Below are 22,596 nucleotides of genomic sequence, written 5' to 3'. Positions count from 1 at the left end.
CTAGGTCTTTTTAAATATCTCTCCAGACCTTCTCATAATTATTATGAAACAGGTCTGTGTTCTTTCAGGTCAAAGTTATCCCTAAATATTTGACGCTCTGTTTTGCTTTACATCCACTAGTTTTTTCTAATGACATTCGCATAGTGGAATTCCTCTCTGACATGTTTTTAGTTAAAATCGTTGTGTTGCCCATATTGACCTTTAAACCTGATTCTTCTTCAAATTCTATTTGTGTTTCCAGTAAGGTTTCTATACTAGCACTTGGATTTTCTAAAGTATACACAAGGTCATTGGCAAAACACCTCAATTTAAACTCAGATTTTTTAAGTTTCACTCCCTGAATGTTTTTATCTTCTCTTATCCTTTTATTCATGGCCTCCAAGACTAAAATAAACAATAGGGGGATAATGGGCAGCCTTGCCGCGTCCCTTTTGTTCTCTTAAATTCTTTTGTTCTTTCTTGGTTGACAATTAATCTCGCATATTGATCTTTATACACAGTTCTTCTCCATCTCATAAATTCAGTTCCCGCATTGATTCTTTCTAAAGTAGCAAACAGCATATCTTAGCTTAAATTAGCATATGCCTTGATGAATTTTCCCCATTAATATATTTATATTTTCTTTAGGGTCTTCCAGATTGATTGCTAATGATCAGCATATGCTCGGATTTTATAAGTACTGTATAACCTTTTATTTCAACCCATTAGATCATTTTGTCAATTCTTAACTTTAATATTATTGATACTAATAATATTAATATTTTAATATAATTAATAGATATAATGAAGAAGCTAGTGAGCACTTTAATATGAGATTAGACTTCCACTATCACTGACGCTCTTTCCACTTTCCATGCATTTGTATGACTTCTCTCCTGTGTGGGTCCTTAGATGTATGTTTAGATTTGAACTTTTATAGAAGCTCTTTCCACATTCCATGCATTGATATGACTTCTCCCATGTATGGGTCCTTTGATGTGATTTTAGATTTTCACTCTGACTGAAGCTCTTTCCACATTCCATGCAATTGTATGGCTTCTCCCCTGTGTGGGTCCTTAGATGTGCATTTAGATTTTTGCTCTGACTGAAGCTCTTTCCACATTCCATACATTTATAGGGCTCCTCCCCTGTGTGGGTCCTTTGATGTTTGTTTAGACTTCCTCTTTCAGTGAAGCTCTTTCCACATTCCATACATTTATAGGGCTCCTCCCCTGTGTGGGTCCTTTGATGTTTGTTTAGACTTCCTCTTTCAGTGAAGCTCTTTCCACATTCCATACATTTATAGGGCTTCTCCCCTGTGTGGGTCCTTTGATGTTTGCTTAGACTTCCGCTTACAGTAAAGCTCTTTCCACATTCCATACATTTATAGGGCTTCTCCCCTGTGTGGGTCCTTTGATGTTTGCTTAGACTTCCGCTTACAGTAAAGCTCTTTCCACATTCCATACATTTATAGGGCTTCTCCCCTGTGTGGGTCCTTTCATGTACTTTTAGACTTCCTCTTTCGATGAAGCTCTTTCCACATTCCATGCATTTATAGGGCTTCTCCCCCGTATGGGTTCTTTGATGTAAGTTTAGTTTTACACTTTGAGTGAAGCTCTTTCCACATTCCATGCATTTATAGGGCTTCTCCCCTGTGTGGATCATTTGATGTAAGTTTAGATTTCCACTCCTACTGAAGCTCTTTCCACATTCCATGCATTTATAGGGCTTTTCCCCCGTGTGGACCCTTTGATGTAAGTTTAGACTTCCTCTTTCACTGAAGCTCTTTCCACATTCCATGCATTTATAGGGCTTCTCTCCCGTGTGGGACCTTAGATGTGTGTTTAGATTTGAACTCTGACTGAAGCTCTTTCCACATTCCATGCATTGATATGACTTGTCCCCCGTGTGGGTCCTTTGATGCGATTTTAGATTTTCACTGTGTCTGAAGCTCTTTTCACATTCCATACATTTATAGGGCTTCTCTTTCTTGTGTGTCCTTTCATGTGAGTTTAGACGTCCTCTCATACTGAAGCTCTTTCCACATTCCATACATTTATAGGGCTTCTCCCCTGTGTGGGTCCTTTGATGTAACTTTAGATGTCCGCTCGTACTGAACCTCTTTCCACATTCCATGCATTTATAGGGCTTCTCCCCCGTGTGGGTCCTTTGATGTAAGTTTAGATGTCCGCTCCTACTGAAGCTCTTTCCACATTCCATGCATTTATAGGGCTTCTCCCCCGTGTGGGTCCTATGATGTAAGTTTAGCTGTCCACTCTGACTGAAGCTCTTTCCACATTCCATGCATTTATAGGGCTTCTCCCCCGTGTGGGTCCTTTGATGTAAGTTTAGACGTCCTCTCATACTGAAGCTCTTTCCACATTCCATGCATTTATAGGGCTTCTCCCCCGTGTGGGTCCTTTGATGTAAGTTTAGACGTCCTCTCATACTGAAGCTCTTTCCACATTCCATGCATTTATAGGGCTTCTCCCCCGTGTGGGTCCTTTGATGTAAGTTTAGACGTCCTCTCATACTGAAGCTCTTTCCACATTCCATGCATTTATAGGGCTTCTCCCCCGTGTGGGTCCTTTGATGTAAGTTTAGATGTCCGCTCCTACTGAAGCTCTTTCCACATTCCATGCATTTATAGGGCTTCTCCCCCGTGTGGGTCCTTTGATGTAAGTTTAGAACTCCTCTCATACTGAAGCTCTTTCCACATTCCATGCATTTATAGGGCTTCTCCCCCGTGTGGGTCCTATGATGTAAATTTAGCTGTCCACTCTGACTGAAGCTCTTTCCACATTCCATGCATTTATAGGGCTTCTCCCCCATGTGGGTCCTTTGATGTAAGTTTAGAACTCCTCTCATATTGAAGCTCTTTCCACATTCCATACATTTATAGGGCTTCTCCCCCTTGTGGGTCCTTTGATGTTTGTTTAGATTTGAACTCTGACTGAAGCTCTTTCCACATTCCATGCATTGATATGACTTCTCCCCTGTGTGGGTCCTTTGATGTTTGTTTAGACTTCCTCTTTCACTGAAGCTCTTTCCACAATCCATGCATTTATAGGGCTTTTCCCCCGTGTGGGTCCTTTGATGTTTGTTTAGACTTCCTCTTTCACTGAAGCTCTTTCCACAATCCATGCATTTATAGGGCTTTTCCCCCGTGTGGGTCCTTTGATGTTTGTTTAGACTTCCTCCTTCAGTGAAGCTCTTTCCACATTCCATACATTTATAGGGCTTCTCCCCCATATGGGTTCTTTGATGTAAGTTTAGATGTCCACGCCTACTGAAGCTCTTTCCACATTCCATACATTTATAGGGCTTCTCCCCCGTATGGGTCCTTTGATGTAAGTTTAGATGTCCACTCCGACTGAAGCTCTTTCCACATTCCATGCATTTATAAGGTTTCTCTCCTGTATGAGTCCTTTGATGCCATTTTAGATGTGCAGTCCTACTGAAGCTCTTTCCACACTCCATGCATTTATAGGGCTTCTCCCCCGTGTGGGTCCTTTGATGTGATTTTAGATTTCCTTTCTTACTGAAGCTCTTTCCACATTCCATGCATTTATAGGGCTTCTCCCCCGTGTGGGTCCTTTGATGTGATTTTAGATATGCTTTCTGACTGAAGCTCTTTCCACATTCCATGCATTCATAGGGCTTCTCCTCCATGTGGGTCCTTTTATTGGAAGGCTGATGTCCACTATGTGAGTTCTGTAATTTTTTTTTGGGGGGGGGGGGGAGAGTGGGAGATAAATAAATTTAATAATGGTGATGAAAGCCACTCTGTCAGCCTTTGTGGCTAAAGAGCAGGGTAGAAATACTTTAAATAAATAAATAAATATTATTTGGCAAAAATAAAAATGCGATCATGGCCAGCTTGGAGGGAAGCATGATCCAAATGTTTCCCAGGTGACAACCATCCCCCTCTGACTCTGCCATATTGATTATTCCTGCGTATGCTCTTCGTGGTTCAAATTACAATTAAATCAATTAGAAACCACTCACTTTATCTTTTTTTAAAATATTCTTCATTGAAATTATACAACCAATAAAAAAGCCCAAATATTTACAACATCCATCTTTCTGATCTTCTTTACCAAAAAGAAAAAAGGTTCCCCCCACCCCCTCCCAAATTTATCTATTCAATGTTGACTGATATTATACAGATAGCCCTACTTGTTTGCGAACCTCGATTGATTAGTATTTCTTACATTGTAACTTACACCGTACAACTAGATGCATTTTGTTTCACGATAAAGCCCATGCTTTCTACTCCATTGTTTCTCTTAAAACCTTATACCATACAAGGGAAGAGAGATAGTTTCAAAAAACCTTCCTGTTCATTAGATGCAAAGGAGGTTATTTAATCCTTAGAGAGGCGCCATCTTTTTTAACAGTAATCCATGAAAGACTCCCATGTTTGTTTCTCATCTTGAACCTTATCCTTTAAGTCCATCGTTATTTTGTCCATTTCTATTATATTAAAGGATTTTTGTAGCCAATTGTCAATTGCTGGAATTTCCTCTGTACGCCAGACTTGCACAATCGTCATTCTGGCGGTGGTGAGCAGATAGAGAATTTGTTTAAGATACTTTCTGACTTCCTGATTATCAACCATTTTTAGAAGAAAAAGTTCAGGTTCGAGGTTAATTTTAATACTGTAAATATCTTGAATGATTCTATGTATCGAATTCCAGAATTTCTTCACCTTGGGACAGAGCCACCGCATGTGAAAGAAATTACCGACCCCCTTTTTACATTTCCAACAATTTGCCTTGCTATTCTTATACATTTTTCCCAATCTGGATGGGGTAAGGTACCACCAGTGTATCATTTCCATTAAGTTTTCTTTTATATCTATACACATTGAGAATTTGACATCTTTACCCCAAGCCCTTACCCACTTTTCCAGATCAATCGTATCTCCTGCCCATCTTGTCATACAATGTTTGATTTGTTCTGTTTCCAGTTCTAATTTTAAACACGCTTTATAAAGTCTAGATATTCTCCCTTTCTTATCTTTTTTCTTAATTATTTCTCCCAATTTCGTATTGTCTGGTCCTACTCCAAATTCTTCTTTATCTATTTTAAATCTTGCCCACAATTGGTGATAGGGAAACCATTGTAGTTTAAACCCCTCTTTCTCAAGTTCCTCTTTGGAAGAAACCACTCACTTTATCATGAGTCCCAGGCCAGGTGGCCTCTGTTCTTACCACTGCAAGGCACACCATACCTGCCTTGTTATGCTGCTGACCTAGGATTGCAATTTGTAACTTGCAGAAGATTTTAGCATTCTCTCTTCCTCTCCTCATATAGATAGGATTGTCCGGCATGCAAAGTCTGCTCTCTCCACCTCATTCAAACATCCCATTTGCTCCTACTGATTAGGAAGGCAGGGGGCCATCAAGGGCTAGAGATAATAGTTAAACTGTTGTAGCAGAAACAAGGCAAATAGGGCAGGGAACCATAGTGGGAAGGAAAAAACATTACACAGGCAGCAAGCAGGGGAGACCCATGGTCTTCGATGTGGCTACACTAATGCACAGAGCATGTGAAATAAGCAAGAATTCCAACTTGAATTCCTAGCACAACAAAGCTAATATAATATAATAGGCATTACTGAAACTCTCATGATTGGAATGTAGAAATAGAGAGGTACAACATTTTAAAGAGACACAGGCCAAACAGGAATGGAGGAGGAATAGTATTAGGGATGTCTACACCTATGAAGAGATCCAAGACTTAAATCCTGCAAGCCAGGTGGAAAGCATCTGGATAAAAAAGAAAGGGGAGGGAAACAACAGGGATGTTATTGTGGGAGTGTACTACAGACCTACAAGTCAGAGGGAAAAACTGGATGAGGCCTTTCTAGAACAGATAACCACACAACTCAGAAAGGAGAGATGCATTAGTGATGGGTGACTTCAACTATCCTGATATTTGTTGGAAACCAGACTCAGCCAAAACATTAAACATTTTTTGGGGAAGGTGATCGAGAGAGCGGTTGCCTTCCAGCTTCAAGTGATCTTGGATGAAACGGATTTTCTAGACCCATGGTCGCCTTAGTCGATGATCTCCATCTGGGCATGGACAGAGGAAGCATGTCCCTGTTAGTGCTCTTGGACATATCAGCGGCTTTCGATACCATTGACCATGGTATCCTTCTGGAACGCCTGAGGGAGCTAGGTATCAGGGGCACTGCGCTCCAGTGGTTCCGCTCCTACCTCTCGGGTAGATTCCAGATGGTGCAGCTGGGGGACTGTCGTTCCGGTAAGAGGGCGCTTACATCTGGCGTTCCTCAAGAGGCAATTTTGTCCCCCATGCTATTTAACATTTACATGAAGCCGCTGGGAGAGATCATCCAGAGACATGGGGCGCGGTGTTATCAGTATGCTGATGACACCCAAATATGTTTCTCTGTGTCTCTGACTGATGCAGTGACTAGGAATGGCAGTCTTAATGCCTGCTTGGAGTCGGTAATGGGCTGGATGAGGGAAAACAGACTCAGCCTGAATAATAATAATAATAATAATAATAATAATAATAATTTTATTTGTATACCACTTTTCCTTCAGATCAAATCCAGAGAAAACGGAAGCCTGGTGGCGCAGTGGTTAAATGCCTGTACTGCAGCCATTCACTCGAAACCACAAGGTTGCGAGTTCAAGACCAGCAAAAGGGCCCAAGCTTGACTCAGGCTTGCATCCTTCCGAGGTCGCTAAAATGAGTACCCAGATTGTTGGGGGCAAATTAGCTTACTTGCTAATTAGCTTACTTGCTGTTCACCGCTATGATCTTTGGAATAGCGGTATATAAATAAAACAAATTATTATTATTATTACTCATGATAGGTTCTCCTGGCCCGGGGAAGGAAATTTGTCCACCTGTCCTGAACGGGGTCACGCTCCCCTTGAAGGACTCAGTTCGCAGTCTGGGGGTGCTTCTGGACTCGTCGCTCCACCTGACATCTCAGGTGGATGCGACGGTCAGGAGCACCCGCTACCGACTTCGGCTGATACGCCAGCTGCAACCCTACCTGGGCCGAGGGGACCTTGAAACAGTTGTACATGCTCTGGTAACCTCTCGGTTGGATTTCTGTAAAGTGCTCTGCATGGGGCAACCCTTGTACCAAACCCAGAAGCTCCAGTTAGTACAGAATATGGCAGCAAGGTTGGTCACTGGATGTTCCAGGACCACCCATATAACACCGATTCTGCAAGATCTACATTGGCTGCCCATTCGTTTCCGGGCTCAATACAAGGTGTTGGTTATTACCTATAAAGCCCTAAATGGCTTGGGCCCAGGGTACTTGGAGGACCACCTCTTCCCATATAATCCGCCCCACACTCTCAGATCCGTTGGGAAGCATTTGCTGAGGGTTCCTAAGACGAAATATTCCTTGTCTTCACAAAGAGCGTGTTCCATCTCAGCCCCACAGATCTGGAACTTCCTTCCTGACGAGCTCTGCTCCGTCACCTCCCTTGATCTGTTTAGGAAGAAATGAAAGACCTTTCTCTTCCAACAAGCTTTCCCCCATGTGTCCTGATGTTATGGTGTTCTCCCCGATATACAATTGTTTATCCAGCTAATTTTGTTCTTGTGATTTTAATAGTTATATGTTTATAGTTTGTATTGTATTGGGATGTTTTTATCATGTTGTTGTTGAGTGTCTCTTTGTATTATCTTTCAGTTGTACACCGCTGTGATCGAATTTGGAATTTGGAATAGTGGTATATAAATAAATTTTTATTATTATTTATATTATTTATTAAGGACTAGCAAATTCCTCTCTTGCCTGGAAGACAATTTCATTGTCCAAAAGGTGGAAGAGGCAACAATGGGGTCAGCTATTTTAGATCTAGAATCATAGAATCATAGAATTGTAGAGTTGGAAGAGACCACTAGGGCCATCCAGTCCAACCCCATTCTGCCATGCAGGAAATCCAAATCAAAGCATCCCCGACAGATGGCCATCCAGCCTCTGCTTAAAGACCTCCAAGGAAGGAGACTCCACTACACTCCGAGGGAGTTTGTTCCATTGTCGAACAGCCCTTACTGTCAGGAAGTTCCTCCTAATGTTGAGGTGGAATCTGTTTTCCTGCAGTTTGCATCCATTGCTTCGAGTCCTAGTCTCTGGAGCAGCAGAAAACAAGCTTGCTCCCTCCTCAATATGACATCCCTTCAAATATTTGAACAGGGCTATCATATCACCTCTTAACCTTCTCTTCTCCAGGCTAAACATCCCCAGCTCCCTGAGTCGTTCCTCATAGGGCAAGGTTTCCAGACCTTTCACCATTTTAGTCGCACTCCCCTGGACATGCTCCAGTTTCTCAATGTCCTTTATGAATTGTGGTGCCCAAAACTGGACACAATATTTCAAGGGGGGGGGGGCTGACCAGAGCAGAATACAGTGGCACTATTACTTCTCTTGATCTAGACACTATACTTTTATTGATGCAGCCTAAAATTGCATTGGCCTTTTTAGCTGCCGCATCACACTGTTGACTCATGTTCAACTTATCATCTACTTGGACTCCTAGATCCCTTTTACATGTACTTTCATTCAGCCAGGTGTCTCCCATCCTATATCTGTGCATTTCATTTTTCTGCCCTAAGTGCAGTACCTTACATTTCTCTGTGTTGAATTTCATTTTGTTAGCTTTGGCCCAGCTTTCTAGTCTATTCAGATCATTTTGAATGTTGATCCTGTCCTCTGGAATATTAGCTACTACTCCTAATTTGGTGTCATCTGCAAATTTGATATGTATGCCCCCAATTTTGTCCTCCAAGTCACTGATAAAGATGTTGAATAACATTGGGCCCAGGACAGAGCCCTGTGGGACCCCACTGGTCACTTCTCTCCAGGATGAAAAGGAGCCATTGTTGAGCACCCTTTGGGTTCAGCCGGTCAACCAATTACAGATCCATTTAACACTTACTTTGTCTAGCCCACATTTTACAAGCTTGTTTGCAAGAATGTCATGGGAAACCTTGTCAAAGGCCTTACTGAAATCAAGATATACTATATCCACAGCATTCCCTTCATCTACCAAGCTGGTAATTTTATCAAAGAAAGAGATCAAATTTGTCTGGCATGATTTGTTTCTCTGAAACCCATGTTGACTTTTCGTGATGATGGCAATGCTTTCTAGATGTTCACAGACTCTTTTTTTAATGATCTGCTCCAGAATCTTTCCTAGAACTGATGTCAGACTAACTGGATGATAATTGTTGGGATCCTCTTTTTTCCCCTTTTTGAAGATGGGGACAACGTTTGCCCTCCTCCAGTCTGCTGGGATCTCTCCTGTTTTCCAGGAGTTTTCAAATATGATTGCCAATGGCTCCAATATTACATTTGCCAGTTCTTTTAGTACCCTTGTAGCTCATCTGGTCCTGCAGACTTAAATTCATTTAGGTTAAACAGGTATTCTTCTACTATCTCTTTACTTATTCTGTGCTGAAATTCCCCTATTCTGTCCCCTGCTCCATTATCCTCAGGTTGAGCACCCTTTTCCTTTTCTGAGAAGACGGAGGCAAAGAAGGTGTTGAGTAATTCTGCCTTTTCTCTGTCTTCTGTTAGCATTTTGCCATCTTTTCCGCGCAGTGGGCCTCCTATTTCCTTCTTCTTACGTTTGCTGCGGACATATCCAAAAAAGCCCTTTTCGTTGTCTTTAACCTCTCTAGCAAGCCTGAGTTCATTCTGCGCTTTAGCTTTTCTGACTTTACCCCTACACATGCCTGCTATTTCTTTGAATTCCTTTTTCGTGATTTCCCCCTTTTTCCATTTCTTATACATGTTCCGTTTCAAATTTAGCTCAGTTGAAAGTTCCTTAGTCATCCATCCTGGTTTCTTGAGACACCTCCCATTTTTCTTTCTCACTGGAACTGTTTCAGATTGTGCCTTCAGTATCTGTCTTTTGAGAAACTCCCATCTGGCCTGAACTCCCTTCCCTTTTAGTATTTCTGACCACGGGATCACCCTCAATACTTCTCTAAGTTTACTGACATCCGCTCTCCTAAAGTCTAGAATGCGTGTCTGACTATGCCTGACTTCTCCTTTCCATTGTATAACAAACTCCAGGAGAACATCTGATTCTAACCAACAGGGATGACTTGGTTAATGGAGTGCAAGTGGAGGGATCATTAGGTGGAAGTGACCATGTTCTCCTGGAGTTTGTTATACAATGGAAAGGAGAAGTCAGGAATAGTTAGACATACATTCTAGAGTGGAGTTGAAGGCTTTCATAGCCGGCATCCATAGCTTTGTGGGCTTTTCGGGTTATATGGCCATGTTCTAGAAGAGTTTCTTCCTGACGTTTCACCAGCATCTGTGGCTGGCATTCTCTGAAGATGCTGGTGAAACGTCAGGAAGAAACTCTTCTAGAACATGGCCATATAACCCGAAAACCCCACAAAAAGTAGACATTATAGACTTTAGGAGAGCTGATTTCAGTAAACTTAGAGAAATACTGGGAGTGATTCCATGATCAGGAATACTAAAAGAAAAGGGACTTCAGGATGGATTGGACTTTCTCAAAAGGGAGGAACCAGGATGGATGTCTAAGGAACTTTGAACTGACCTTAGCTTTAAATGGGCCATGTAAAAGAAATGGAAAGGGGGGAAATCACCAAGGAAAAATTCAAACAAATAGCTAGCACATGTTGGAGTAAAGTCATAGAAACATAGCCATAGAAACATAGAGTTGGTAAGAGACCCTAAGGTCCGTCCAGTCCAACCCCCTGCCAAGCAGGAACTCACATTCAAAGCATACCCAACAGATGGCCATTCAGCCTCTGCTTAAAGACCTTCAAAGAAGGAGACTCCACCACTCCCCATTGAAACAGCTGAGTATTTCACTGTCAAACAGCCCTTACTATCAGGAAGGTCCTCCTAATGTTTAGGTGGAATCTCTTTTAATGGAGCTTGTATTAATATATTTAAGGTGAAAATGTTCAGATGTGGCAATGGTTGCAGAAGCCTAAATTGGCTACAGCTGGAGTCCAGAGCAGCAGTCGGATGCTCAAGGTCAAATGAGCTGGACTAAATGTAAATATGCCATGTCTTCAGTCTGAAGAAGGATTGGTGTCTATGGTGCATAGCAACTTGTATAGAAAGAGGCTGGGCTAAGTGGTTGCCTCATGGTAATTCTGTATATAAGAAAAAACACTGTGCTGTGGGATTGTGGGAGTTTGAGATAGTGTGGTATGTTAGTTGGTAAAAGTTTTTGTATAGTGGTGATTAGCTTGTGTTATTTGAAACAAAGTAATGAAGCCCTCTTAGGAGAGAACTGCTGGAGAGTGATTCTTTGATCTAGCAGCTGTTTCTCCAGGCATTCTTCCAAGCAAGCCGAAAGCTTGTGTTTGGAGCTTTGCTCTGTTCCTGTGTTGGAGAAATAGCTGACGTCTTCATCCAGTTGCCACCGGACCAGAATCACTGGCAAGATTCATCACCCAAATATCAACAAGTGGTAGCAGAGGATGGTTGCCAAGCTGGTTGCCTGAATGGTTCCCTCAATGCTTGCCAAGTTGGTTGCTGGTTCCTGGTTCTGAAGGTCGTTGGTTGCTTTTTGTTCCTGATCCAGAGAGTGTGAGCTGAGGAGTTTCTTCCAGCTTTAAATCTGCATTATTGTTGTTCATCTGATCGGTGCCGGAAGGCGAAAGGGAAGATAACAGTGGGAGTTGGAAATACTGCCAGGACTCTTTGCTGTCTTGCATTGAGCTATGGAGGCAGCTAGATATCCCAAGTTATCCAACACCAACTACACCGCTTGGTCTTTGTACATGGAGGCACTGCTTGTTCGTGAGGGTCTTTGGTGTGTGGTGGATGGTGGACTTACTGAAGACTTACTTGATCAGGATATGAGGGCACAAGCTACTATCTTATTGACTCTTGAGCCAAACCAGATTAACCATGTCCGAGAAAAGAGGACTGCAAAGGCTGTTTGGGATGCTTTGAAAGGAGTGCATCAGAATAGCACAGCTTTGTCCCGAATGTTCTGGTGTAGAAGACTATACACACGCAAGATGCAGGAGGGCCAGGATCCTGAGAAGCATTTGGAAGAAATGCAGGACCTGTCTGCTCAAGTGCAGTTGAGAGGTGTCACCTTGCCAGAGGAGCAGAAGGCGTACATCTTGCTAGGAAGTCTCACCAGAGACTATGAGCATATTCAGCATGATTTTCAAGGTGTGAGTGAAGACCAGATGACTGCAGAATTGGTGTTGGCGCATGTCTTGGAAGAGAGCCAGCGACGGATGTTCGAGGCAGGGGTCCAGAGACGGCAGCGGGAGATACCAAAGGCTGTTACCCCACCGGAGGCTTTGAAGGAGAGCCAGCAGGAGAAATGCTGTTTCTATTGCAACAAGCCTGGGCATGTGCAAAAGAACTGCTGGAAGTTTACAGCAGCAAAGAAGAAGCAGCACAAAGATTCTGGTTCCAAGAGTGGAGCTGCAGTTGTGGCTGAGAGCCAGAGACTGCAGAGCCCTTCAAATAGCCACAAGAGACTCTGTCTGAATGCTAGACTCTGGGGCTACTAACCACATGCGTAATTCCAGTAAGCTCCTGAAAGGAAAGACTGCTTCTGTTGTTCAGTCAGTGGCAATGGCTGATGGTGTTCCTCGAGAGGTGAAAGACATGGGGACTGTACATGTCCCAAATTTTGGGAGGGATTTTGAAAATGTATTGTCTGCTCCCAGGTTGCAAAATTGTCTGGTTAGTGTGTCTACATTGACATCAGATGGGTATGCCTTGAGTTTCAAAGGGGATGAATGTATAATTAGCAAAGGTAATCTGGTGTGTGCAAAGGCACAGAAAAAGCACAAAATGTATTACATGGTGGATAGGGCTGAGTGTGCCAGTGTGAATAATGTGCCTTTACACACAGATTGTGCACATCACTTTCACAGTGTTGGGCCACATAAGCTTTACAAGTTTGGGAAAGCTGGGGAGGTTTGCCCAGAGCTAACCAAACCATTTGGAATGCTCTGTGTGTGTGCAGCAAAATCAAGCTGAAGGCTTGTCCTGTGGCTAAACAAACAAAATGTACAGCCCAGAGGCCATTCCAGGTGGTGCATGCTGATTTGGCTGGTCCTTTAACAAAAACTGTTGGAAGCAATCAGTGGCCTGTTACAGATAGGCCAAAATAAAGCTGCTTCGAGTCACTTTGGAGGTATGCTATTTCAATGATGCATGCGTCCTAAGAGTCCAAAAGCCGCACCAAAGGCACACTCCAGCTCTAAGGACTGGAGTGCAGCTTTGGTGAGGCTTTTGGACTCTTAGGACACATGCATCATTGAAATACCATTCCTCCAAAGTGACTCAAAGCAGCTTTATTTTGACCTGTCTGGAACAGGCCAGTATTTTCTAGTAACTGTGGACAGTCACATGAGATTCTCCTACATGGTAGTTGTGATGTCCAGCCAGGACTGTTTGAATCTCCCCCTACATTTTCCTTCATATTAGTTCAGGCCATATTATGTTTCAGTAAGGGAAATGTTCATTGTATTAGTTGTGGGAGGAGCTGTAGGATCCCCTACATTTTTCTAGGTTTGTAAAGTCGAAGGCTTTCATGGCCGGCATCCATAGTTTTTTGTGGGTTTTTTGGGCTATGTGGCCATGTTCTAGTAGAGTTTCTTTCTGACGTTTCGCCAGCATCTGTGGCTGGCATCTTCAGAGAGTGCTTTGCCTGGAAAAATTGGGTGTATATATACTGTGTGAGCCTGGGCATGCTGGAGTGATTTGCATGTGTATTGTTCTGTGTTGATGGCTGGCCTCAGCCTGGGATGATAATGCAAACGAGGATTAATGTCTGCTAATTGGTGATCAATTATTTGATGGAAAAGCCCCTGACACTGAATGGTTTCCCATTTGCATTTGCTGAGTCCTTATTTTGCTATTCTTCAGGACTGGTAGCCAAATTTTATTCACTTTAAGGGTTTCTTCTTTCCGGTTGAAATTATCCAGATGTTTGTGGATCTCAATGGCTTCCCTGTGCATCCTGACATGGTAGTGGTTGGCATGGTCCAGAATTTCAGTGTTTTCAAGCAGTATTTTATGCCCAGGATGGTTTGTGGCATGTTCTGCTACTGCTGATTTTTCTGGCTGGCCCAGTCTGCAGTGTCTCTCATGTTCCTTGATTCTTGTTTGCACACTACGTTTGGTGGTCCCTATGTAGACTTGTCCGCAGCTGCATGGTATGCGCTAAACTCCTGCGGCTGTGAGAGGGTCTCTCTGGTCCTTGGCTGAGCAAAGCATTTGCTGGATTTTCTTCATCAGTTTGTAAACCATTTGAAGGTTTGCTTCTTTACCACTTTGCCTATTCTGTCTGTGACTCCTTTGATGTATGGTAAAAATACCTTCCCTTTGGGTGGCTGCTTGTCTTCACTTCTCTGGGTTTTCCTGGGCCTGACAGCCCTTCTGATGTCTGAGCTGGAATAACCATTTGCATGTAGAGCCTGGTCCAAGTGCTTCAGTTCATCTTCCAAGAAGTGGGGTTCGCAGATGCGTTTTGCTCAGTCTACCAGTGTTTTGATTGTGCTTCTTTTTTGTCCTGGGTGATGGCTGGAGTTCTTGTGCAGGTATCGGTCTGTATGTCTGGGTTTTTGGTATACTGTGTGATGCAGACGCAGGTTCGGTTTGCGAATGACAAGGACATCCAAAAATGGCAGTGTTCCTTCCTTTCTTTTTCCATGGTGAATTGGATGACGTATTGACCTATTGTCGAGCGATTGTTATCAAAAACCAGCCTGTTCTTCTGCTATCTCATTTGACTCAATCCAATTGTTTTTAGATATTTGGTATATATTTTCGAGGAAATGACCAACAGACTGATGAGAGGAAAAAGGAACGTTGGGTACTTACCGTGACACATTCATTTCCTGCAGAGAAGGGTCCTGTCCTCCTGTAATCTGGGTTTAGCTCCTCCTATTTGCTCCTGTAGGCAGGGACAAAGAAAAGACCGGCCCCCTATATAAGGAGGGGCTAACCCCCCTTGGGCCTCACAGACTACAGGAGCAAATAGGAGGAGCTAAACCCAGATTACAGGAGGACAGGACCCTCTCTGCTGGGAAACTGTCTGGGTCGTTTGGGTAACCTTTTTTGAATATACAGTGGTACCCCGGGTTACGAAATTAATTCGTTCCGCCGCCGCTTTCGTAACCCGGAAACTTTCGCTAGCCGAAATGCCCTTAGGCGCTAATAGCGAAAGCCGCGATTCCGTGTGAAATCGCGCCGAAAAGCACCAAATTTTTTTTCGTAACCCGAAATAACCTTCGTAACCCGGAAAAATGTTTTTAAATGGATTTTTTTCGTAACCCGGAAATTTCGTAAGGCGGCGCATTCGTATCCCGGGGTACCACTGTATTGGCAAGAATACTGATATTCCATGGGGTAGTAACCACTATTATTACTTTCTGTGACTAGAATTGAGAGAATAGAAGCCCACCCGTTTGGTGCTGCTTTGTTAGGGTTGCCATAAGTCAGGACCTCCAAACATTTTCGAATGTAGGACAAGTTTTATACAAAATGGAGGATATGCAAAAAAATTGATGATTTTTTAAAAATGTTAATATAAATACATGTTTCTTAGGCATGATCAAAATGGAGGACATTTTGGCATTATTCCTAGACGGATGGCAGAAATGTACTTCCCTTTCTGGCCAATCCCCCCTCCCCCATTCCAAAACACACACGAAGCACATTTGGGCATTTGCAAACTGACTCACACAGCTAGCTCTTTGCATGCTAATAATAATAATAATAATAATAATGATGATAATCATGGAAGGTCCCTTTGCAAACTGACTCACACAGCTAGGTCTTTGCATAATAATAACAACAACAACAATAATAGGTCCCTTTGCAAACTGACTCCAGGCCCGTAGCTAGGCCTTTAGGGGCCCTGGGGCAGAAAGTACATTTGGGGCCCCTATGTTTTTTAATGTCTCGAGTCCTACTGCGCACCGCGGGCAACATCTTGGCACACCACTGTTTACATGAGGTGTGTGTCGATGACGTGACTTGTGCGGCTCCTTTGGGGTAGGGTTACCATAATTCTCTACCACCAAACCAGGGAAAATGTAGGAAAAATATAATTATAATTATAATTATTATCCCATCTCTCTTATGGATCAAGGCGGGTTCCATAAAATAATCCATAACAGTTACATCAAACGAAAATCATAAAATCACAATGCCCAACCCAAAATTTCTAGGACAATATTTAGACCAAAGTGTAGGTCAAATGCTGGACAAAATTTACCCAAAAAGTGGGGCATTCAATAAAAATGGAGGCCATAACCAACTAAAAGCTAAAAATATTAACATTTTAAAAAAATTAATATAAATCCTTATGTTACAGAGATCTTGTTGCACCTGTGAGACTAAATGCATCTGAGGAAGTAGGCTTTGGGAAAGCTCATGCTGCCAACTTCTTTCAGATGATAATAATAATAATAATAATAATAATACAATTCAAAGACAGAGATTTTGGATCACCTGTGAGACTAAATGCATCTGAGGAAGTAGGCTTTAGGAAAGCTCATGCTGCCAACTTCTTTCTTTCAAATAATAATAAAACTGAATTCAAAGACATGGAGATTTTGGATCACCTCTGAGGTTAAATGCATCTCAGGAAGCACAGCAGGAGGCATTGGTGGAGGAGGCCCAGGGTTCAATCCCTTGCTTGGGCATGAAAAAACCCCACTGGGCTAGTCACACACTGTCAGCCTCAGAAGAAAGCAAAGGTAAACCCTCTCTGTACAAACCTTCCAAGAAAACCCCTTGAAGGTGCATGCACACACACACACACACACACACACACACACAAGTCACACTGTCTCAGCCTCAGAGGAAGGCAATGGCAAAACTTGCCACTAAAACCACCTGATGATGAAATGACAACACAGGAGGTGCCCGACACTTGGGAAGAGCCTCCCCAGGGGTCTTGTTGGAGGGAGCCATCTTGGGGCAAAGTGGAGGGGAGAAGAGCAGGGCCCCAACAGATGGAAGGGCTCTGGGCCTCCTCTAGCCAGGGCTGGAAGGCAGTGGCACCCATCCAAGGCAAGCCCCAGAAAGCCCTCCACACTACAGCACACACACACACCCCGTAAGGAGAGGGAGGAGGAGGACGAGGATGAGGAAGAAGAGAAGGGGGGAAAGAAGGAGAAAGGGGGAAAGGAGGAGAAAGGAGATGGAGAGCATCAGGAGGAGGAAAAGAATAAGAAAGGAGGAGGAGGAGAAGGAGAGGACCAAGAAAATCCCAGGATAGGGTTGCCTTGGTCCAAAACGACTTGAAGGCAAACAACAACAACAACAACAACAACAAAGGAATGAATTGCTGGAGCTTGGCTTCAAGAGATGCCATCTCCCTCCCTCCTTGCTGCTGCATGTTTTTTAGGCAACCCTACCTTGGGGCCCCCTTTGGCTGGGGGCCCTGGGGCAGAGCTCTCTTGCCCTCCCCTAAGGGGCTGGGGGAAGGGGAGGGATGCCAAAAACGTTCCCCCCTCCCCTCCCCCTCCCCTCCCCTCCCCCAGCCGCTTTGGTCCTCTCCTCCTGTTGCTGCTTCTGCTTTTGTTGTTGCTGCTGCCCACCGCCTCAGTCCCTGGCCAGCCCAGGTGGCAGCAGGAAGTAAACAGAGGAGAGTCTCCTGAAGCAGGGAAAGGACTGTTCTGCTATTGGCCAGCCTGCCAGCCAATAGGAGGAGCTCCAGCCTCCCACAGAGCCCTAGGCAGCCAAGGCACAGTAACAAAGAGCGGCCAAGGCAAGAGCAGCCAAGGCACAGTAACAAAGCCCAGGAGCGGGGGGAGACCCGGGAGAAACGCCAAACCGTACGGTGACTGTGCAGAACGGTCCAAAAACGGGAAATGCACGCCCCCCACCGGGTTATGGCAACCCTATGCTTTGTAGACCTCACCTACAATTCCATCTTCTCCTGGGGCCTTCCATTCTTTAGAGTTGCAATAATTTCACATATTTCGTTAGAGGAAACGGGCTCCCCAGCTGGAAAATATTTCCCCCCTCCAATGTATAGCTATTAATTTTTGAATTACTTATAGAAACCTCAGAGGAATTATTTCTAGGAATTTCATTAAATACATTGTAAAAATGGGACTCCCAGACATATGAGCTGATTCTGGGCTCAGTTAAAGTTTGCCTATTTGAACTTGATTTATTAAAGGGTTTTCAGAATCGCTGGGGATATTTGCTTTGAACTGCTGCCATAAGTTCCTTCCATTGTGAACTAAGATAGATCTGGGTTTTGTACTTTAATAGCTTCTTGTAATTACTTAGTACTCGGCAACAGTGGTAACTTAGCCTAGGGCCTTGTGTGTTGCATGCTATTCTTGCTGCAGCTCATAATTTGGATTTCACCTGCCTGCATTCCTTGTTATATCACCCGGAAGAATTGGAATTCTGTGATACTGAATTTGGTTTTTAAAGAACAATGGCCCCTCCTAACTTATCAGACCTTATTTCTCCTCACCCTCCCACTCGGGCCCTCCGTTCTGGTAGTCAAGGGCTGCTGTCCCAGCCCAGGATTTCCTCTGCCCCATCTCGGATTCGCCCCTTTTCACTTGCTGCCCCTCACTCCTGGAACCTTCTTCCCCCGCGAGACACAAGGGCCATCACTTCATTAACCATCTCCAAAAGACCATCCTGTTCAGAGAAGCGTTCCCAGGCATTGCGTGACTATCATTTGTTATGTGCTGTTCTTTTGTTCCCTGTTTTCCCTGTCCGTACTAGTGTTAGGAAGGTGCGGTGCGGTGCGGGGGAGGAGAGAGAAGAGGGACCTCAAAGGATGCTCCTCTTGGGGTCTTGGTTCAGGCAATGAGGAAGGAAGGAAGGAAGGAAGGAAGGAAGGAAGGAAAAAAGGAGGTGTAGAGGGGGAGCATTGAGGGGGGGAGGAGAGAGAAGAGGGACCTCAAAGGATGCTCCTCTTGGGGTCTTGGTTCAGGCCATGAGGAAGGAAGGAAGGAAGGAAGGAGGTGTAGAGGGGGAGCATTGAGGGGGGGGGAGGAGAGAGAAGAGGGACCTCAAAGGATGTTCCTCTGGGGGTCTTGGTTCAGGCCATGAGGAAGGAAGGAAGGAAGGAAGGAAGGAAGGAAGGAAGGAAGTGTAGAGGGGGAGCATTGAGGGTGGGAGGAGAGAGAAGAGGGCCCTTAAAGGATGCTCCTCTGGGGGTCTTGGTTCAGGCCATGAGGAGAGAAGGAAGGAAGGAGGTGTAGAGGGGGAGCATTGGGGGGAGGAGGGGGGTTTTGGTTCAGGCCATGAGGAAGGAAGGAAGGAAGGAAGGAAGGAAGGAAGGAAGGGTACAGGGGGAGCATTGAGGGGGGGGAGGAGAGAGAAGAGGGACCTCAAAGGATGTTCCTCTGGGGGTCTTGGTTCAGGCCATGAGGAAGGAAGGAAGGAAGGAAGGAAGGAAGGAAGGAAGGAAGGAGGTGTAGAGGGGGAGCATTGAGGGGGAGGAGATAGAAGAGGGACCTTAAAGGATGCTCCACTGGGGGGGGTCTTGGTTCAGGCCATGAGGAAGGAAGGAAGGAAGGAAGGAAGGAAGGAAGGAAGGAAATGTAGAGGGGGAGCATTGAGGGGGGAGGAGAGAGAAGAGGGACCTCAAAGGATGTTCCTCTGGGAGGTCTTGGTTCAGGCCATGAGTAAGGAAGGAACAAAGGAAGGAAGGAACTAAGGAAGGAAGGAAGGAAGGAAGGAAGGAAGTGTAGAGGGGGAGCATTGAGGGTGGGAGGAGAGAGAAGAGAGACCTTAAAGGATGCTCCTCTTGGGGTCTTGGTTCAGGCTATGAGGAAGGAAGGAAGGAAGGAAGTGTAGAGGGGGAGCATTGAGGGGGGGAGCAGAGAGAAGAGGGACCTCAAAGGATGCTCCTCTTGGGGTCTTGGTTCAGGCCATGAGGAAGGAAGGAAGGAAGGAAGGAAGGAAGGAAGGAAGGAGGTGTAGAAGGGAAGCATTGAGGGGGGGAGGAGATAGAAGAGGGACCTCAAAGGATGCTCCTCTGGGGGTCTTGGTTCAGGCCATGAGGAAAGAAGGAAGGAAGGAAGGAAGGAAGGAAGGAAGGAAGGAAGGAGGTGTAGAGGGGGAGCATTGAGGGGGGGAGGAGATAGAAGAGGGACCTCAAAGGATGCTCCTCTGGGGGTCTTGGTTCAGGCCATGAGGAAAGAAGGAAGGAAGGAAGAAAGGAAGGAAGGAAGGAAGGAAGGAAGGAAGGAGGTGTAGAGGGGGAGCATTGAGGGGGGGAGGAAAGAGAAGAGGGTCCTTAAGGGATGCTCCTCTGGGGGTCTTGGTTCAGGCCATGAGGAAAGAAGGAAGGAAGGAAGGAAGGAAGGAAGGAAGGAAGGAAGGAGGTGTAGAGGGGGAGCATTGAGGGGGGGAGGAAAGAGAAGGGGGTCCTTAAGGGATGCTCCTCTGGGGGTCTTGGTTCAGGCCATGAGGAAAGAAGGAAGGAAGGAAGGAGGTGTAGAGGGGGAGCATTGAGGGGGGGAGGAAAGAGAAGAGGGACCTCAAAGGATGCTCCTCTGGAGGTCTTGGTTCAGGCCATGAGGAAAGAAGGAAGGAAGGAAGGAAGGAAGGAAGGAAGGAGGTGTAGAGGGGGAGCATTGAGGGGGGGAGGAAAGAGAAGAGGGTCCTTAAGGGATGCTCCTCTGGGGGTCTTGGTTCAGGCCATGCGGAAAGAAGGAAGGAAGGAAGGAAGGAAGGAGGTGTAGAGGGGGAGCATTGAGGGGGGGAGGAAAGAGAAGAGGGACCTCAAAGGATGCTCCTCTGGGGGTCTTGGTTCAGGCCATGAGGAAAGAAGGAAGGAAGGAAGGAGGTGTAGAGGGGGAGCATTGAGGGGGGGAGGAAAGAGAAGAGGGTCCTTAAGGGATGCTCCTCTGGGGGTCTTGGTTCAGGCCATGAGGAAGGAAGGAAGGAAGGAAGGAAGGAAGGAAGGAAGGAAGGTGGTGTAGAGGGGGAGCATTGAGGGGGGGAGAAGAGAGAAGAGGGACCTCAAAGATGTTCCTCTGGGGTGTCTTGGTTCAGGCCATGAGGAAAGAAGGAAGGAAGGAAGGAGGTGTAGAGGGGGAGCATTGAGGGGGGGAGAAGAGAGAAGAGGGACCTCAAAGATGTTCCTCTGGGGTGTCTTGGTTCAGGCCATGAGGAAGGAAGGATGCAAAGGCAGGCAGAGGAGGGGGGCTGTCTTTCAGTTTGAAAGACCCAGCAGGATTGTTGTCAGGAAAAAGGAGGGTGCAGGAGGGGTTCCCCATAAGAAGAGAGGGATGGAGCTGGAAAAGGGGTCCAAGGAGGGAAGGATGGCGAGTAGGAGGGAGATGAGCCTCCCTCACTTAAGGGTTCAAGGAACAGTGGGACAAAGCAAGAAGAGAAAGAGGGAAGGGATAAGAAGGAGGGATGAAGGAGAGGAAAGAAAGGGGGAGTGCGAGACAGACTCCCCAAAGGGATGAGAAAGGCATTTGGGGCTTTTGAGTTGGCCCAAAAAGTATATTGCTCTTTTATGGGTTTGGGATTTGGTTCTGCTTTGCTCTTTTGTGTCCAACGCTGCTTCTCCTGAAGGCGTTGAAAGTATTTTTGTCTTTGTGTTCTTCAGCTGCTTTTAGCAGTGTGTTTTAAACAGAACTGACACTGAATTGTCTTTGCATTTGCACTGTATACTTTTACAACTGCTTTGTAGCAGGAGGGCCATAGGACTCTGCCTTTGTTTTAAATGAGAGAGAGAGAAAGAGAGAGAGAATATGTTTATGTGTATATCTCAAAACATTCCAAAGTAGTCCTAATTCCTTCCTTTTAGCAACTCTTGGCTTATAACAAAGGAAGCCATGTGGCTCTCCCCTCCTCGGTCCTCTGTTAGGACACAGAGTCCTCTCTGTCTGCAAAGCAGAGCCTTCCTCCTGAGTCCAGCTCCTTACCTTGGGCTCCATTCTAGCTCCAAAGTCTCCTCGAAGGAAGAAGCCCCTTCTCTCCAGCCCTGAACGCTCCCCTCCTCAAAGGGCTTCAGCCGAAGAAGAAGAGAAGGGGGAGCCCGGGAAAGCTCTGCGCATGCTCAGAGGGGGGTTCGGAGGGATGTGCGCATGCTCAGTCTCAGCCGCTGAAGCCGCTCCTGCCCTCACAGCTTGCCAGGAAGAAAGAAAGATCTGCCTCTGAGCATGCGCACTCCCTCACTCAGGATCAGCAGCAGGAGGCGGCGGCCAAAGGCTTGACTCAGAGGCAGGAGTGCCCTTCTTCCCCTCCTCTCCCTCCCCCCTTCTTGAGGGTCTCTGGGGAAAACTAGGCATTTGGGGGGCAGATGATTTAGTAATTAAAAATAATTTATTGTATTTATATACCGCTATTCCAGAGATCATAGCGGTGAACAGCAAGTAAGCTAATTTGCAAGTCTCTCTCTCTCTCTCTCTCTCTCTCTCTCTCTCTGTCTTTGCTTCGCGAACGAAGATTCAGGAAGGACTCATGATCCCGCGCTTTGTACAAGCAGCGCGTTGGTGACTAAAAAAGCCAATTCGGGATAAACAGGTCCGGTTGCAGAAAGCACAGCAGAAAGTCTCCTTGGGTGATGTTTCCAGGTTGCGGTTCTTTCTGCGTTGTCATTTCTCTTCGAGGCTTGTTTGGCGTGAGCTTTCGAA

At 45.3% G+C, this 22,596-nt stretch overlaps 1 protein-coding gene across 1 annotated transcript; it reads right to left on the bottom strand.

Annotated features, from left to right (window-relative positions):
* Positions 1–804: 804 nt before the first annotated feature.
* LOC149324269 (uncharacterized) lies at positions 805–21,969 on the bottom strand. Its single transcript, XM_089488607.1, has 3 exons — positions 21,886–21,969; positions 3,048–3,693; positions 805–2,993 (listed from the first exon to the last, which is right to left on the bottom strand). Exons 1-3 carry the CDS (start codon positions 21,895–21,897, stop codon positions 805–807), a joined length of 2,847 nt encoding a protein of 948 aa, XP_089344733.1. The 5' UTR covers positions 21,898–21,969.
* Positions 21,970–22,596: the final 627 nt, after the last annotated feature.

This window comes from Sceloporus occidentalis, unplaced genomic scaffold (assembly GCF_023333645.1).
Source record: "Sceloporus occidentalis isolate IW3139 unplaced genomic scaffold, rSceOcc1.0.p SCAF_1, whole genome shotgun sequence".
NCBI classification, from domain to species: Eukaryota; Metazoa; Chordata; class Lepidosauria; order Squamata; family Phrynosomatidae; genus Sceloporus; species Sceloporus occidentalis.
Note: the sequence above shows the minus strand (reverse complement) of the source record. Positions and strands in the feature narration are given on the sequence as shown.